The sequence below is a fragment of the Sphaeramia orbicularis genome, chromosome 16 (assembly GCF_902148855.1).
Source record: "Sphaeramia orbicularis chromosome 16, fSphaOr1.1, whole genome shotgun sequence".
NCBI lineage: Eukaryota > Metazoa > Chordata > Actinopteri > Kurtiformes > Apogonidae > Sphaeramia > Sphaeramia orbicularis.
The window spans coordinates 37554128-37573819 of NC_043972.1; the positions used below are offsets into that span (position 1 = coordinate 37554128).

Here is a 19692-nt window from a genome sequence, read left to right on the forward strand (position 1 = left end):
GGGGTACCTAGAGAGAATGTCTTTGCTGACCTCTACTGGGATCATAGCCTGTTTGTGAGGTCGCAGTGCTAACCACTGCACCACTGCGCACCCTCTGCTGTAATTCTCACAATAACATGAACATTAACACATAAGCCAGTTTTCAATTGTTTTTTTCACCAATTCCAATAGTAGTTTTTTTTGTTTGTTTGTTTTTTTACCTGTCCAGTTTAGTAATTTGGCCTCCAATATAAGTGTACTGGGTGCCATGAGGTGCTTGACAGTATTGATCTAAGAAGGTTTTGAGCCTTAGATCAAGTCTCCCTGATAGGGACCAAGCAGTAAGGCAACAGGAGGCAGGATGAAAATTTCAAGTGTGGGTTTTTATTCACCCAAAAAATATTCAAAAAATTATTACAAGTGATAGTTTTAACAATTAATTATATAAAAGAAGTCAACATAACTGTACTCAAAATATTAGCAGCTAAGGCTGAGAACAAGGACTGATGCATCAAACAACCTGACAAACACTGACCTGACAAAATGAGAAAAAGGGGGAACATACAGTATATAGTGGCTTGGCAAAACCATTAAACAAAAAAGGGGAAAACAAAATGGACACTAATTATAACTAAATACAACTGAAGCTTTGGTAACATTAAATCCCCCATGACATCACAGTCCATGGTTTCTCCTGATGAGGTGGCTGTGGTATATAATCCTGCTCCACCCTTTTTTCCACATCAGGATGGCGACGGGACACTATGCCACACAGTAACTCAAACAAAGGAACTGAGGATTAATATAAAAAAACATAAATAATTTTATGATCACCCTACACTGTTAATATACGTGTACCTATACAACAGTGTATGATTAAAATAAACAAATACAAAATTAACTAAACTATGTATGTTAAATGACTGACTGCAACTAAAAACCATGCGCTGCTAATCAAACTTGTAGAAATAATGAGATATGAAAACTAATAAGGTGATAGTGTGTTTGCGGAGATGCTACCATGTGTGGCTGTGTTCATCACACTCCCAGCTGGTTGAATTCAAGTATTTTATTACTGTACAAATACCACCTGATGGGAGAACGGACAAGGTTACACACAAATAAACACTGATACAGACCCTGAAACAGAAACAAACAACAGGCAAAAACAAAACCGCAAAGACAACAATAGAAGAACATTCGTGAAGTTGAAGAACAGAATAGTCCGATATCACAATAACAAGTCGCGAACGATAAAGGTAAAAAAGAAGCAAAAATAGCAACAGAATAACAGTAATGACTTTAAAGCATAATAACTCAAAGGAAGTGTAACCCGAAGGTAACAACAGTCAAGTGTACGAATTCGTCTAGATGTATGTTTGAGCGTGCGTGTGTGTGGATATGTGTGTGGGCAGAAGTTTAATGTACTTAAATTGTAAAGACTTTATGGACACCCTGTATTTACATACACTGCCTGTACAAATGTGGGTGACACAGTGTGTATCTCATGCCCTGATCCATCTCTAGGTTTCACATACTTCCTCCACCTTCTCGCTGCTGCCTGCCACTGAGAAATCCATTGAAAACACCGCCCCCTGCTGTCCGCCTCCAGTATCCACCCTGCACTCCATCCCATCCACCTGGTCCCATCGTACTTCTGAGAGTGGATTACGTCATCACATCAAACAGCATTACGTGAATCCGTCCAATCTGCACTCTTTTCCCAGGAATACACACACACCCTCTGACACACGTCATCTGCACCTGGCCCTGTTTAACACCCGCTCTCTCACCAACAAAAGCCTCATCCTTCTTGAATTCATTCTGGACAATAACCTGGACTTCCTCTGTTTAACTGAAACATGGTACAAACCACTGGACTATTTTTCACTTAACCAGGCAACACCCACAGGATACACATACATTGATAAACCCCGTCCAGAAACACATGGCAGCGGTATCGCCACAGTCCATAGAAAGGACATTAAAATCACCACTGTCTCCACCCCAGCAGTCTCCTTATTTGAACATGTAACATACAAACTCCCTGGCCCCGGCCCTCTGATTACTGCTGTCATTTACTGCCCACCCAAACCAAATCCAGATTTCCTCACTGACCTGTCCAACTTTCTTACCCAGCTATGTGCCATTTCTACATCCGTCCTCCTTCTTGGTGATTTTAACACTCATATCGACAACCCCAGTTGCACACAGGCCAACGACTCTCTTGATATCCTGCAGTGCTTTAACTTTATTCAACACATTCACTTCCCTACTCACAACCGTGGCCACGCTCTGGACTTGGTCTGCTCCACTGGTATATAGATATCACCACCATCATGCCATAACCTTCACATCTCTGATCCCCTATTAATCAAAATGGACATAAGCATTCCCACCACCACCCCCAAACTCAAACGTACCATAACCTTCCATAACACAAAATCCATCACTCCCTCAGCTCTCACCACTGCACTCTGCCATAGACTAGCCACCCCCCCCCCACCACCACCATCTAACATCTCTGATCTTGTCACTCACTACAATAACACCCTCTCCTCCTGTCTGGACCTACTTGCCCCCAACAAAATCAAAACCGTCTCATTCACCCACTCTGCCCCTTGGTACATGCCTGCACTTCACCGGATGAAAACACAGAAACGTCGACTTGAACGACTCTACAGGAAAACTGGACTCACAAATCATCTTTAAAACTACAAAGACCACATCCAAAACTACAGAAATGCACTCAATTCTGCCCGGTCAAATTACTACTCATACATCATTCACTCTGGCTCCAACAACCCCAAGTCACTTTTCTCCACCATCAACTCCCTGCTGAAACGCCATGACAATATTACCTCAACATTCACATCCCACAAATGCCAGACTTTCTTGACATTTTTTCAATCTAAAATTGACACCATCTACAATAGCCTCCACACCTGTAGCCTGTCCACTGCACCTGTCCACTGCTCAGCCACTATCTCAGTTCACTCCTATCTCTCCTGCTCAAGTTTCCCAGTTTATGACCTGCATGAAAACACCGACCTGCACACTGGACCCCATCCCATCCAAGCTTGTTAAAACCTGCCTTCCTGTCCTTTCCCCACTCATCACTACCATTATCAACTCCTCTCTCTGCTCCGGATCAGTCCCCGATATCCTCAAACTAGCCGCCATCACTCCCATTCTTAAGAAACCTGGACTCAACCCTGACATCCCTTCCAACTTCCGCTCCATCTCCAACCTCCCCTTGCTCTCCAAACTACTCAAGCATGTCGTCGCTTCCCAGCTTCAAACCCACCTCACCTCCAATAATCTCTTTGAAACATTTCAATCCAGTTTTCATTCCAAACACAGCACTGAAACAGCCCTCCTCAAAATATCAAACAACCTCCTCCTCTCTGCAGACTCTGGCCATATAACCATTCTTATCCTCCTAGACCTCACCACTACCTTCGACACCATCCACCACTCCATCCTCCTCTCACGTCTTGAAAAAACACTTCACATCACTGGCTCAGCACTCACCTGGATCAAATCCTACCTCTCAAACTGACAACAATTCATCCACATAAATAACCACTCCTCCTCCACAGCTCCTCTGTCACAGGGTGTCCCCCAAGGTTCGGTGTTTGGCCCCCTGCTTTTCATCCTCTGCATCCTCCCCCTTGGCAATATCATTCGTTGTCACAGTCTCAAATTCCATTATGCTGATGACGTTCAACTGTACATCTCCTCCGAATCCATCACCTCCTCCACCCTCTCCATCCTCTCAAACTGCCTCTCTGAAATAAAAACCTGAATGCAAGTAAATTTTTTCACATTATGTAGTAAGTTATTAAAATTTGAGAAATTTATTACAAAATGCACTTGACACATTTTTATTTTAAAAAAATGTAATAACATGGTTCATTATGTAATAACATTCATTCATTCATTCATTTTCTGAACCCACTTTATCCTCACTAGGGTCACGGGGGTCACTTGGAGCCTATCCCAGCTACATAGGGGCGAAGGCGGAGTACACCCTGGACAAGTCGCCAGTTCATCGCAGGGCTGAACATATAGAGACTCCACACAGAAAGGTCCCACCCCCCGTCGACTGGTGTTGGAATCAAACCCAGGACCTTCTTGCTGTGAGGCATGAGTGCTAACCACTGCACCACCGTGTCACCCTTATGTAATAACAATCCAAATTAATATAATTTCAGAGCAATTTAGAAGAAATTAGTCACAGGAGCTACAGGTAATGTAATCAGAACTGTAACCACTCAGTTTAAAGATTAATTTAGCACATTGTTATTATATTGCCGTGTCAGTTGTGTCTGATACAGTATCTTATGATCTTGGAAATAAACCATGTTATTACATTTTCCTGAAAATAAAAATGTGTGAAGTGCATTTTGTAATAAATTTCTCAAATTTTAATAATGTACTACATAATGTGAAAAAATGTACTATATAATGCATTGACGCAGTTTATTACAAAATGCATCAGTTTATTACATAATGCAGCTTTATTACAAGATGACGTGACATTCTTATTACATTTTTAACTTTTATTGCATAATGGGAATTTATTACATAATGCAGCTCAACACACCTCCAGTTCCAGAAGAGCAAAAGAAGAGGATGCACTGTCTAATTGTTTATGTAGTTGGGGATGACCAGATCTCCATTTTGGTCAGAGTTTTTAGAAACCATCATTTTTGGTGTGTGTGTGTGTGTGTGTGTGTAAACAATAGGCACAAATGCAGAGGCAAGTCTCTATTTTTCCAGATACCCGACTACATGTAAATGTAGCCTAAACCATCTTGTGTGGGTTGTATGGATGAGAGGTTTGCTGGGTTTTATTCTCAGAACCATTAAAACATCCTTATAGACACACATTTTTGTACTGATTTAGTATCTGGTCTCACTTATTATTGAAATTGTAGTTTTTATTGTGATAGTTAAAGTACTTTTATAGATATAGGGATGTGCAGACACATGTTTGCTGGAGCCTGAACACTGGGTCTATCTGTGGTCATTTTGCTCATTATCTTTTTCATTTAATTTGTTTTTATGCTTTTGTCACTTTTGTCACCTTCATTTTCTGAACACCCCAGTCATTGAGAGGGTTTGCAGTGATGTTGAGGCGTATCCTAGCTACCAGTGGGAGAAGGGAAGTGCTGGTCTGAGTTTTACAGAACAGCTATTCACTCTCATATTCACACCTACAGGTCATTTAGATTGAACAGTTTACCTTTTAAGGAGCATGTCTTTGGACAGGGGGAGGAGGCCTGAGTGCCTGGAGAACCCATGTAGACACTAGGAGAACATGCAAACTCCACACTCCATACCTTGGTCCTTCTTGCTTTGAGACGACAGTGCTAACCACTGCACTTTGGTGCCGCCCACTTTTTTTCCACGTGTTGTGCACCTGTCATTTTATGTCCACCTTAAATAAACCACTCACTGGAAGCTGATGTCCTGTACCTTCATGCTCTTCCTCTTAAAGTGGTTTTAGAGCATTCTCTATAAGAAGAATTCGACAGTTTACAGTTTTATGTAACTTTTTTGTGGCTTATTTGGAACATTTTGTTGTTTTCCTCCTTTTTCCTTCCCTTCATGTCCATACTGCAGATGGTCCAGTGGAAAAAAGAAAACAAATATGGAACTTGCTTCAGTCACAAAAATATTATTGTACCATTATTACATTACATTTCTTACATTACCAACCTTGACCCTTAAATTGTGATCATTTTGTGTAATCATGTTTTATGTTTTCATTTTATTCTAACAAGTCATATACACAATTGCAAAACAAATGATTTAGACAATACTTTTGTTGTTTTCCTCTGCTTCTCATTTCTGAGTAATCATAGTTTCAGAAACAGTTTAACTTCTGGTACAACTGTCAACTTCCCTCATCATTGAACTTGTTAGACTGACACCAAAAGAGGGCAGCAAAGCATGCTGGTAGATTTCCTGTATTGACTGAAGTCACAGCTGCCACAGGTTCACATGGACATTGTAATCATTTACATTCAGTTCTGAAAAAGACAACATTCTGAATAAACTGTTGACAAGGCCAGTGAAAATATTCCTCCATTAAAAAGTTTTTATTAAAGTTTTCCACATTTTACTTGTAGACCAGTGTCATTCGATACTGTCTTTTGTGCAGTGAATCAGACATTTTTACTCAGGCAACCAAAGCAGATGTAAAAAAAAAAAAAAAAAAAAAAAAAAAAAAAAACATACGTAAAAATGTGCAAAAATATGTACATAAAATATACCTCAATTCTTATGAGTTCATGCTGGCACTCACAGCACATGACACATTTGTGTGCGTTAGTGGCTGGATTCTAGGTTGGCTTTATGGTTCTAATTATTAAACATGTTTCAGCTGCAGGAATTCATTTAATTGTTCGCATCCTTTACTTGCATCAAGCAATAATTTACAACATCATTTTTGTGACAGTGATAATATGTTGCCTCCCCAAATTAACATCTAACTATTGAACATAATGGAGTGCTGCTATAAAGTTGCATTGTACTATCAAAAAGCAAAGCATCTGTTAACTTAAAGTGTATAAAAACTATTCTTATTCTTCTTATTCTTCTTATTCTTATTCTTTTTCTTATTCTTATTCTTATTCTTATTCTTATAACCAGTCTTAATCACAACAGTCATCTGTCTTTGTTCCTTGTAGAGATGGTGAGTTTTCTTATTTTCTGGTGATCTGCAGACAGAGAATAATGATCAGAAATGAGGACAGTATGGTTACCGTGTTGTACAAAGTATGGGAATAAATTTCAAACACACTTTTGATGCTCATTCATTAGTGAAGTAAAAACTTACGTTGAAGCAAAAGGGAATTGTGCCGTTTATTTGTAGGGGAGGAGTTGTCATTCATGCATCATTCTTTACCTAGACATAAAGAAAGTCAAATTATAGTGAAGTTCAGTCTTTGTTTTGTTCATGTTGCTGTGATAACAATGTAAATTAATATTAAATTTAGAAAAGATGAAGTTAGGACCTGCAGGTGACCGAGCTTTGTTCTTCTTTTTTCTAAATATTGAAGTGAAACATTGTTAATGTACAGCCAACGCAAACAATGAAAGATGACATTTCTGATTCTTAAGAGTACATTTAGAATTATTATTTCAAAATAATCAGAATGCTTTTGTCATTGACATAATAAACAGAATACAGTGTCTTGTTAAAAATGTGCTTTGTATTTCAGGTAATAAAGCTGTGAAACAGTTCAGTGTCTGTTTAAACTTAAATGTTTAGATATAATCAGAATTTAATCAGTGTGGCAAATTTGATCACAAGTCTATTGGCATAAATTAGCATAACACAGTTCTATTATTCTCTTACTTTTTTATGCAAACGTAGGCCACTCCAACAGAAATGCTGACAACCAGTAGACATGCGACAACTATTCCAATACTGTAAAGTGGAGACTTGCCTGGTGAAACTAAAATGAGACAGAAAACAAAAGTGAGAAACATTCAGTTGTGAAGGGTTTACATAAATAAATGATTATGATTGAGTGTTCAGTGGTATTTATATTGAACCAAGGTGTTTTTTGATATTATATATGTAGTCATTCAATGCAGAAATTGGAACAATAAGTACATGAGATGAGGCATAGCTTAGTAATTAAGAAATTAGACAACAATGTATAGAAATTATTGTTATTAACTTAAACATCACTACAATCGTCATATATTAATGCAACTGATTAGTTCAAATGGATTCTTTTGTCAGATAATGCAGACTTCTTTGGCTCTGGGAGAAAATTAAACAAACACCAAAAATTTTGTTTGTCCGTGTCATATTGTTATCTGATGATTTTATGTGCTCAAAATAAAACTAAACGAATCAACTAAGTCTTGGATGCTGTTAAAATAGGCTAATTCTCAAATTTTGGTTTTGTGTCTACAAATAGTCCTCTAATGTTAAGAAAATAAAGTGTAATTAATATCTGAGAGGTTGACTTTTGAAGAGTTACTGAGACAGAATTCAGAAAGTTTGTGACTTATCAGAAACAACATATTTATTATATCTATGTCAGTGGCAATCTTGTATAAGTCTAGGAAGATATTCAATTATAATGTCTTGTATATAATTTACAGCTTCCTCATATAATGTACTTAGAAATAAAGTAACTATACATTTAGTATTTTTCATTTTAATTAATAAAGCTTGTTATAATAATACTAATCTGTTGTAACCCCCATGTTATGTAATTAATAACATATTTTACTGACAGGAGATCAGTTATGATTTTGGACATATAAGTTTATTGAGCAGAAAGCTGAAAAAAAGAGGTAAAGTGAAATTATGGAGAAATGCACCTGTAGATTTCTAATTAGTTTTTATTAGAAACATTTACATAACTATTTTTGAGGTTTTCAAGTGTGAGTAATTCTGTATGGTTCATTTATTTTTTAGAGAGTAACTTAAACTGGTAAAACATTTCGGTATGCACATGTTATAGAAGTATTTTGCTCCTGCCTGGGCCTGTTCAGTTACTACACAGGCTGATTTTGTTCATTTATGTGTTGCAGTGATTGATTTTAATTCTAAAATGTTTGTAATTACATTATGTTGCATTAACCCATAAAGACCCAAACAGCAGCTGCCGACCAAAATCATCTAGTGATATAAAATGCTTAATACCTGTTGATCCACTAATTCTATCAATACATGTAAATAATTGGTGCAAGATGCAGTTTGTCGTCTTTTCACTGTCATCTTCTGCAACATTGATTTGCCAGTAAAACCCATGGAGTTGGATCAATGACAGTGGTTGTAGATGCTTATTTTTGTCTTCAGTTATTGATATTGTTGCTTAAAAAGTCACTTTTTTCCAGTTTTGTTTGTTTTTGTACACAATACCCCTCAACTTTAATCTGAGCTTTTAGGAACATCTACATGATCAAAAAAATTTAATATAAGAAAAGTAAAAGTAGCTGGGTCTTTATGGGTTAATTACATTATGTTGCATTACGGTCAAGCACAAACCTCACAATATAGTTGACTGGGTTATTTTTAAAATGCAAATCTTATCTCAAACATGACATTTTCAGTGGGTAAAAAAAACATTAAAATATCTCTTGGGTGTAAATCTTCATGTTATTGTAATAAGAATATCTGGTGTCCTGTTTGTTCTGATTTCATATGCATTTGTATGAGAGTTTGACAAATTTGAGGGTTAAGACCAAACTTTCACTGTCAGCTGAGTTTTACCTTTAACAGTCAAATGGTGCTCTCCATATGCCAATCTGCCCGTCACACTGTTCTTTGCTTCACAGGTGTAGGTGGCACTTGTCTGAACATTTTGTTTAATGAACATGTCAGAATTGTTGAGAATTCTTTCCCCGTCTCTTATCCAGGTGTAATTTGCATATGGTACAGACTCAGCAATGCACTTTAATTCCAAGTTCTTTCCCTTTTCTAACTTTGTTGGACCGCTGATTTTGACATTATAGGGTCCATCTGCAAAAAAAAAAAAAAAAAAAAAAAAAATACAGGAAAGTCAGTGTTATGGTTGTATAAGTCAAGAAAACAGACCTTAATACAAGTGTTCAGAGAACGCAAACCTCCACCAAGCACCCCAAACGGTGTGCATGTGTGGATCAACTATTTCTTTTTAAATTAAACAGTTTCAGGGTTGTTCCATACAGCAGAAAAAGCTGAAGCTTGGTACCAGTCATGTGTATGTCAAATTATATTAAATTCCAATCAATATTTGTTGAGTTATAATGAAAAATGTGTCGTAAATGGGATTTACAATGTTAAATTGAAATGTCCACAGAGTCCACATTCCACAGTGGATGTGGACAATTTTCTGCCAGATACAAGATATTGTTATAAGTTACAGATGTATCAAATAAGAGGCTGATCGGAATTGTTTTGAATTTTTTATGAATTTTCAAAAATTGCTCACTGATGAGAGATAGGAAAATTTGAGATTTTGTGACCTTGCTGTGACCTTGAACTTTGGCCTACTTGGCCCAAAATTTAATGGGTTCGTCCCAGGGCCTACGCCTATCTGTGGGTAAAATTTGGTAAAGATGGTTGTAGTAGTTTTCCCGTAAAGTTGCTAACAAACAAACAAACATGCAAACAAATAAACACAAAAAGCAAAGTGATCACAATACCTCCTGGTGGAGGTAATAATGTCTGAGACACTTTTCTTTTAATCAGTTACACCATATCAATGAAAATCAGATTTCAAAACACACTGCAGACAGCTGGTTTCTGTATTTGTGCATCTTAGTGAAATGTTTATTCTAAAGATCATGATTTACTGCCACACAGGGGCAGATCTATGAGGGGTGTGACCCCTTAACTTCTGTGTTCCTAAAACTGTAGTAGGGGAGACCAGGGTCAGTTGTAACACAGGTCAGTTGTAACACTTGGAATTGCTCTAATCAGGAACAAGTTAGGACTCACCTGCTTCACTGTGCACATGCTCAGTTTAGTGTTCAGTCCACATGGGACGTTGTAGTGCCATGAGGCAGACACATCAAAATTTGAGGGACATCATAATTTTGTGGTAAGAAAGTAATTTTTTTTGCTCGAATTACTTTTGTGATTACATAGCTTGCTTTGTAGTTGGACTGATTAAAGATATGTCATTTTGATTATGTGTCTGTTTAGCTGTCTTTTATTCAGGTTATTCGTGGTAAAGTTTTTAACTTCTAGCTGTAAGGCAAGTTAACTCATCACTAATGCACTCAGGGACAGGTGTAACAAACTTTCTTGGGGTGGGTTGTGACGACCCCAAGCTAAATTTCAATTATTCCTTTTTTTTTGTTTTTTTTTTAAGTTTTAATGTAGGTCCCAGAAGAGAATGACCGATAGGGGGGTGGCTCTTGGCATTTTGGAGAGGGCATCCACTGATGTAAAGGTCTACGGAAAGTCAGTCAGATCTGTGGCAAAATTGTATGTCATATACCAGATCACTGTATAGATTCTGCAAAGTGTAACACTAATTGTAAGAGAGTAGTAATACAGCAATAGCTAGAATCCAGATTCTAAGAGGAGGATAGTAAGCAAAACACAACAACAACTCCATACGATAACTGGGTGTATTTATTCACAACCCCAAAAAAAAGCAACAAAAGCACTTCTTAAAAATAACTGTGCCAATTTGCCCCTCAGTTATTCTCATGAAAAAAATAATAAACCAAAAACACAATATACATTACCTCAACTGAAATTTGTATTTTTCCCAGAGCTCTGTAAATTCAACACTTAAAGAAAAAATATAAGAAAATAAAAAGGCAAATCTCAACAATTGTACCCGGGTACCTGAATTGTTAACAGTTTTTTTTTCTTTATGGTAAAGTAGGATCCTTTTTTTTCTCAAAAGTTATTTCAAGTTCAGTTCAGTCAAGTCAAAAGTTTCCTTGTTTTTTTTTCCTTAGTCACTTTGGTTCCATGTCCTTCCCTTTTAGTTCAGTCTTAGCTTTTAGTTAATTAGGGGCCCCCCTTATAGTTATTTCTCTTTTTTCTAAATCTTATCTGGAATCCACGTGGAAAGCTGATGAATCCAAATCCATGGACTGGCTCTGTGACTCCTCTGCGTGCAGCAGCAGTGATGAGTGGTCTGGTTCCCGCTGACTGGAACACCTCAGATTGCAGTCGTCCTCTTTCAGAAATCGACCATAAAAAAAACCAACCTGCATAGCGTACAATTTAACCTCAGTTAAAGTCCAGTATTCTTCACACTATGCAGCATTAGCAGGATCTTAAACACTCATTTCAAACTTATATCAGCTTATTGCTTGCACAAATGCTCAAAATCATAGAACATTAACATGCTGTTAGCTTAAATAAAATTATTCACAAAGCTATCGTTTCTGCTAAGAAAACAGTTCACATATCTTCTCAAAATTCACATATCATGAATTCAACAGTGCTGAGTTTTCTTTTTAAACACCTCACGTTTCTCCGATTGGTTTTTTTTTAACATAAAATACCATCTGCATTCATGAATCTAGCAAGAGCTAGCATCATTTTCTTTAAGCTAAATGAAAGAAAAGCACACTCACCGGAGAACTGTTATGAAACACACTGAATAGTGGTCCTCCTTAATCCTCTGGTAACAAAAAATATTTAGGAACAACTTGCTTCTTCTGAATTAACATTTACTTTGAACTTATGCAGATATAAACAACAAAAAAACTCCACGCTGCTCACAAAAGACTGTACACGCGTTTTACCATACGTTCCTCCTTACTTTTCACTTTCGTTTTCTTTTTCCCCTCTTTGATACTTCACTGTCATTTGTAAGGAATATGCACCACCTTGTGGATTTTCAGTGTAACTGCATGCATAATCTTATCAGGTTAAAATCAAACAATTGCCTGTTAAATTCATGGGGGTTACAAAAGCAAGGAAGAAGTTAAAAGACCAGGGATCAAGTGACCTTCCATGAGTAGGCTACAAGGCGTGGTATTTGACATGGCGTGAACATACAAGGGAAAAGCTTATAATGATACAGATAACACACCAATTAAAAGTGGAGTGTATATTTACGCGAGTCATGGTATCACATTGGTTTAAGTGCTGTAATTTGTGGAATCACAGCAATTTTTAAAAAAAAAATTTTATTAAAAACTTTCAGTATCTTGAGTCACTGTCATGGTCCTGATTTCATAATGTTATATTTTACCCCAAGGTATGTTACAACTGACCCGGACTATTGGGTCAATTGTAACATTTCACTCCTTATGTTTGAGATGAAGTCATGCATTTTCTATTTGTGTTGCACAGACACTTTGTAGGTCTTTTATTAGCAGACACTTGAAGCTAGTTTATACAAGGAGCGTCAAGTTGGTTCCGTAAACGGAACAAGTTCCGAGTTCCGAAAATGAAAGTGCTCCGTTTACGGAACCAGTTCCGTTTTCGGAACTCGCAACCAGTTCCGTTTAAGGGTCCAGTCCCGTTTAAGTCTCATGGAAGTAAGCCGTGCTCCGACCTCCATGCACCGCTTAGCAAATTGCATTTTACACCAGTTATTTGCATGTATTGATCGGATAAGTGGTTAAGAAGTTATTAAACATTTTAGAGCAGTAGATGATTTTGGACTGTGGTGGTTTGGGTCTGTATGGGTTGAATAGAGTTATTGTGTCATACTGTCATATATTCCTTGAACGGTATGATTATAGAACGTTATGACATGTTTAAAGTTAAGGGGGAAAAATATATAAAATGGAATTTGTCATCTTTTCATGGTCAAAGTAGAGCTTCCAGCCTGGCTTGGTTCCGAGTTCTGTGAACGAAAACGGTTGTCGGAACTGGATCCGCGCCCCGGGTCACAGCGGCTCACTGCACGGCTTTGCAAGCCGCAGAAGCCGGCGTTCGGACCCCGTAGGACGGCTTCCATGGCATGCGGCGATGTGGGAGTTGGAGTTAACATAAAGGAAGTCATAAATGACATTCACCAGCATTAAAGAAAATATAAACAGCAGAGGAGTGCAAATGTGTATTACTTTTTGGCTCAGACCTGAAGGAGAGCATTATTCGGAACTAGATCCGAGGTCCGTGGAGAGGCGACTTGGTCTCCCGGTTCACCCCGTTTTAGAGCACCTCCCAGGCCCACAGAAGCCGGACTTGGAGGACCTGATGCGGGCAAAGCGGGGCTTGGAGGTCAGCGCACGGCTTGGTTCTGAGTTTGGGAAATGAAACTAGTTCAATGATCCTTAAATGGAGCTGGTTCCGAATAAGCAGATCCAAGAAAGCTTATTCATAACCAGCACGAACTGGACTTCCGAGGTCCGTTTAATTTATACGTAGCCGGTAGCTGATGAAAAGCCTGGAGCTTGGAGGTCCGTGCTGCGGCGTGGTGTACCGGGTCACAGCGGCTTAGTGCACCGGTCTGCAAGCTGGTGCTAGAAGCCTGGAGCCCGCTTTGTGCAGGGCACAACGGGCGATGTGGAAGTTGGGGTTGGCGTTAATGAAGTAAAATAAAATGACATTCGCCAGCATTAAGGAAAATATAAACAGCAGAAGAGTGCAAATGTGTATTAATTTATGGGTCGGACCTGATGGAGAGCATTATTCAGAACGAGATCCGAGGTCTGTGGAGGACCGGCTTGTTCTCGCGATTCACTGCGGGTTAGAGCAGCTCCAAGCCCCGCAGGAGCCGGGCTTGGAGGGCGCTAAGCGGTGCATGGAGGTCGGAGCACGGCTTACTTCCATGAGACTTAAACGGGACTGGACCCTTAAACGGAACTGGTTGCGAGTTCCGAAAACGGAACTGGTTCCGTAAACGGAGCAGTTCTGTTTTCAGAACTCGGAACTGGTTCCGTTTACGGAACCAACTTCACGCTCCCGTTTATACAGCAGTTTGAAGACACTGGATTAAAAGACCTCAAAGTTAGAGACAGAAATCTCAAAAATGTTACAACTGGCCCCAGTCTCCCCTAGTAAAAACAAACTGCCACGATGTCCACAAGCTCCTTAAAGCATTAAAACAAGCAAATAATGAACAGAAAGTAATTTAAAAAGTAGTTTATTCCTCTAGTTTATTACACCTTACAGGCAGTAGGTTAATTATGAACTTTTACTTGTACTGGACCATTTTCATTTTGATTTCAAAACTTTTACTTTTAAACACTGGTCTTCTTCCAGTTCTTCCTGCTGTACATTAAAATCGCTTTAGTTGATAAATGGAATTATTTGTCCACAAATAGTTTTAAAGTACCTTTGTAGATCTCTTATTGAATCCATTCACATACTGTAAACATGAGGATTCCCTTTGTTACCACATGAAAAACTTTCTATATATGCAGAAGTTAAGTTAAGTTAAGTTAAGTTAAGTTAAGTTAAGTTAAGTTAAGTTAAGTTAAGTTAAGTTAAGTTAAGTTAAGTTAAGTTGGAGGTTGGTAACTCACAGCTGATGGTGAAGGTTACTGGATCACTGGTTCCATTACTGACCAGATTGGACACAGAACACCTGAATGGTCCCTGGTCATAGCGGGTCACATTGACTATAGTCATAGTGGATCCTCCATCAGTGATCTGAACTCTGTCTGCTGTAACCTCAGAGCTGTCGTTAAACCAGTGGAAAGATGGAGAGGATCCAGAGGAGGAGCAGGACAGACGGACAGAGCTGAACTCCATTAAGTCTGTGCTGCTGGTGGTTATTTTCACATTAGAGACTGGAACTGTGGATGGAAAATAAACTGGTTTAATATTTACCATCTAATGATGAAAGGACAGTTGAGGACAACATTTCAGTACAAAACAGAATGTATATTCTGAGTTTATAAAAGGTCCTGTCAAAAATAAAAATGACAAGCAGCACTTCTTCACTTGTTAAATGAGAATGTATGATGACAAACAATCCTCTGTCACAGTCTCAGTGATTAATATACAACTGAAGGTGGAGAAACAATAGTTAGTAACATTTTGCACATGTTCTTTGTAATAATACAACCCATCACATTATTAAATGTTATTATCCTACTGGTCTGTTTTCCAACCAGTTTAATCCATGCTCCTTTAAACAATGAACACAGATTTGAACAAACAGTAGTATTTCTTACACTGAAGCAGTGGTTACTGTCCTCTGTTCATCACTGGAATAGATGTAATGTGTGAAACATTTACTTACCCTGTACACTCAGTGTTGTTTCTCCGACTAGCACTGCTCCTGTATGTGGTATAATGGCCACAGTATAGCTTCCACTGTCATCTGTAGACACATTCCTGAGCTCCAGAGACCCAGTAGAAGAAAAGAGGGTGACCCTGTCTTCATATCCTGGTCCAGGTGTTGTACCGGCAGAAGTATATGTGATGATTATACCTCCTTTAAACTGCCATACTATTGATTGCAATGGTGTTGGTGTTGGATCCAGTGTTGTTGTGAAAATCACATTTCCTCCTACAGCTGCATTCAGAGGACCGTCTGGTAGCACACCAGTTCCTTTGGTTAAACCTGGAGGAAACAGTTACAGTTCTGAGAATATTTACTCAAAAAGAACCAAACATTTATGGGAAGATGAGGTGAGTGTCAGACTTATGTCCCTTATGTTCATTGTGTTTGCAGGAACTACAATGAATAGAAAGGAGGAAGAACCAGACCAAACCACCTATTAATAGAATTATCACAACACAAGTTAACACAAGTATATCTGACAATTCTGTGAAATAAAATCAGAAATATGCATCATTTTATGTCACTGTCCTAATAAAACAGGTCTAAAAGAGTGTACCTGCAGATGTAACCTGACAGTGTAAAACATATTCAACATCAACTATATAACTTGAATAATTCTACCATAAAAACAATGGACTTATAAGATTTTCACAAACCTGGAACAAATGGTTACAGCTCTGAGAATCATGAGTAAAAACAGATTAGTTTGACCATGATGTAAAGTCACAACTGTCTTATATTAAAGCTACAATTAAAAATCCAATTAAGAATGTATTATTGATCTTTGTTTTCATTATTTCTTTCATTATTGTTCAACCAATTCAGTCATCATCACAAAAAAAAAAAAACTTATTTCACTGTTCAGCGGTTTATAGTATCTCATTTAAAATTATCAGTAAATTGAATTTCATCAGACACAGAATGACAGATTAGCTTTTATTAAATCAACGGAAACAGTTTTACACTTAACTAGTCTTTCTAAAACATTTGATTAACACACACACATTAATGTAGGTGTAGTTTGACACCTTTAAACATCTAAAATTAATAGTTAGGTCTAGATGATGAAATTTCTTGGATGAATAAAATCTTACCTGAGATTATTATCATCACAATATATTCTCTAGATTTTTCAAATGGAACATTTATAAATCTATTGTGTAAATGTACATAAACCAATATATGTACATATTTGTTATTTGCTTTTTAATTTATCTTATTAAAATATATAAGATTTCACCCATTTAATCTCTGAGGCAGATCATTTCTTTAAAATAAACAAACAAAAACTGTAGACCATTTATTTTCAGCACAAGAACAAATGCCATTGTAAGATTTAAATGAATATAATAGTTTGCAATAAGTTTTAAAACAAACATCGTGTCTTAAGAAAGTCATGAGAAGGAAACTTGGATTTAATTTGATGATGTAAATTAATAATTTCATTAAAAATCAACTAAACATTTCACCAAAGTTCAATAATTACACAGTATAAGGCTGTGTGTTGACTAAATAACAATATGTCTTTAGTTTCATTAATGTCATAAGGGTCGTTTTAATATTTACAGTGGTATCTTATAAAACAAGTCAGGAAGAATATAATTCAGCAGTATATCTAATCTGACATTAGTGAAAAATGTAACAAAACTTTAATACAGTAAAAACAATCAACTTATAAGGCCTTCACTACCAGGTGACAAAATATATTTCTGCTGTATCAAACAAATATATGGGTGTATTTACCGAATATAACTCCCAGGATGATTCCATGTACCAAGGCCATTTCCTTCACAGGATCATCAAATATGAAATGGATTTCTGCAAAGTTCTGTTCTTCACTGATTTCAGTGTAAGAATGTGGATAAGAAGGCAATAGGAGGATGTAGGTGACTGAAATAAAAGCTCTGTACAGGAAAACAACTGCCTTATCCACTGAACAATGGATTTGTTAATCATTGTCAGTATGGACTGTGAGCAGCAGTAAATCAATAAAAAAACTGAAAATCAGTTTCGTGATGTAGGAATAAGTTTTGCTTTGTCTTTCACAATAGATGACATTATTGACCTGCTCAAAAAATATTATCCTCAATTATAACTTCATTTTTTGTATGTGGATCTGGAGTGTAGAGTGTGTTTCTCTGATCAGATCATTCATGCTCCACAACAAGACCTGGGAAACTGTGTTTCATTCATGATCGATGGACAATAAAGCAGAGTCTGTCTGAGATTAACATACATTAAATCAGAATGAACTATGGAACTCAATGTACAGTCTAATAAAACTCGCAAGTTTTAAAGAACACTGAATTTCAAACTCATGCCAAACTGTAAATGTTTATGTTTATATATATATATATATATATATATATATATATATATATATATATATATATATATATATATATATATATATATATATAGATATATATATATATATATATATGTATATGTATATATATGTTTGTATGTATATATATATATGTATATATATATGTGTGTATATGTATATATATATATATATATATATATATATATATATATATATATATATATATATATATATATATACATATGTGTGTGTGTGTGTGTGTGTGTGTGTATAAACACAGTTTGGTTCTAGCTGTTTAAAATTTAAAATACATATTAAGAAACTCAAATTAATGTGAAACCTATTTTCCATTTAATACCTACTCTTTCTGAAACCATCTGACAAATATTATTATTATCAAGGTGTAATCCAATACCATCTATAATGAATAAGTAGGTCTAGTACATAAATCTCTCTCTGCTGAATAGGGTCTTATCTGATTTAACTCCAAAGAAGATGATATGAATCACAGCTTTATTCACCATATCTGCAGAATCATGAGATGTGATGAATAAAAGGGTTTTTATTTCATAATCCTGCACTGTCCTTTGTTTATTTCAGGTTGTGAGAGGCTGATTTAGATGTACAAGTAAGAGAACAAGGACAAATTTAACTACAAACATACTTTTGATATGTTATCAGCACCTGTTCCTGTTGATTATTAACAGTGTTCACCACAAACAGCTTCTTATACGATTGTTAGATCCATGTTCATTAAGTCCAAAAAGCATCACACAAACCAACAAAAAGTCACGAAATTCATCTGATCAAACCATAGATTTGTTGATGTGAAGACTTCATCCATGCCCATCTACAGTTTCCTCAGATTTTTCTTTTAACTTGTATCTAATTCTACTTGTCATAAGAAAAGGCAAATTAAACCTGCTTAAATCCAGCCTTTAGCATTAATTTGTCATATTTGTTTGTTATGACAGTATCAGTCTAAATATTAAACCCTTAAGGACCTCTCTATTTAAGAGAATTCCTTTCATCTTTATTTTTTTAAGCTGGTGAAAATTGCTGTTTCATTTTATGGCATGAATTTTGGCAATAATGTTTCTTTATTGAATCTACTGTCAGTTATTCTTGCAGATCTATTCTACACTACAGATACTTTTCGTATTCTCTGGGGACCCTTGACCCAAAAATGTACAAAAAAAAGTCTATTTAATCAATATCTATCTATATCTATCTATATAGTCAATGGTTTTTCTACTTTTTTCTGCATAAATCTTTTCAAACCAAAACTAATAAATCTGCAAAAAGAATGAGAAGAAACAAAAAAAAAAAACATTTATAAGGGATTTTAATCCTTTAAATGTCTGTTTGAACATGTGTTGTCATTTATTTTGTTAAGAAAAACCCACAAACTATTAAATGTTTTCTGTATAATACATGGTGGAGGGATGTGGCTTTGTTTTATATTTTGTCTTGGACATTTCAAGGATTAGCAGTAATGCTGATTTCACTGCATTAAAAGTTTGTATGTGAGATTAAAACTCATAAAACCTGAGATATTTTTGTCATTAGAGTCCAGCACAGAACAAAAACTGTCAACCAGTTTTGTAATATTATCACTGATGCAAGTCCAAACATTCAAGAAGAGTTTTATTTATTTATTTTGAGTTACAACTCAGTTGAATTTCCCTGAGGGTTTCAAGTTCATCT

At 36.6% G+C, this 19692-nt stretch overlaps 1 protein-coding gene across 1 annotated transcript; it reads right to left on the reverse strand.

The window, feature by feature from the left end:
• Window positions 1-6407: 6407 nt before the first annotated feature.
• On the reverse strand, window positions 6408-15646 carry LOC115436064 (carcinoembryonic antigen-related cell adhesion molecule 5-like). Its single transcript, XM_030158779.1, has 7 exons — window positions 15612-15646; window positions 14890-15162; window positions 9230-9478; window positions 7352-7451; window positions 7008-7039; window positions 6830-6898; window positions 6408-6710 (listed from the first exon to the last, which is right to left on the reverse strand). Exons 2-6 carry the CDS (start codon window positions 15116-15118, stop codon window positions 6888-6890), a joined length of 621 nt encoding a protein of 206 aa, XP_030014639.1. The 5' UTR covers window positions 15119-15162; window positions 15612-15646; the 3' UTR covers window positions 6408-6710; window positions 6830-6887.
• Window positions 15647-19692: the final 4046 nt, after the last annotated feature.

Coding starts and splice junctions, on each gene's coding strand:
- LOC115436064 (XM_030158779.1), bottom strand. CDS start 15,118: ATGGAGTTCAGCTCTGTCCGTCTGTCCTGCTCCTCCTCTGGATCCTCT. Junction 9,479..14,889: donor AGTAACCTTCACCATCAGCT/GTGAGTTACCAA, acceptor TTTTTTTTGCAG/ATGGACCCTATAATGTCAAA. Junction 7,452..9,229: donor GCACCATTTGACTGTTAAAG/GTAAAACTCAGC, acceptor GTCTCATTTTAG/TTTCACCAGGCAAGTCTCCA.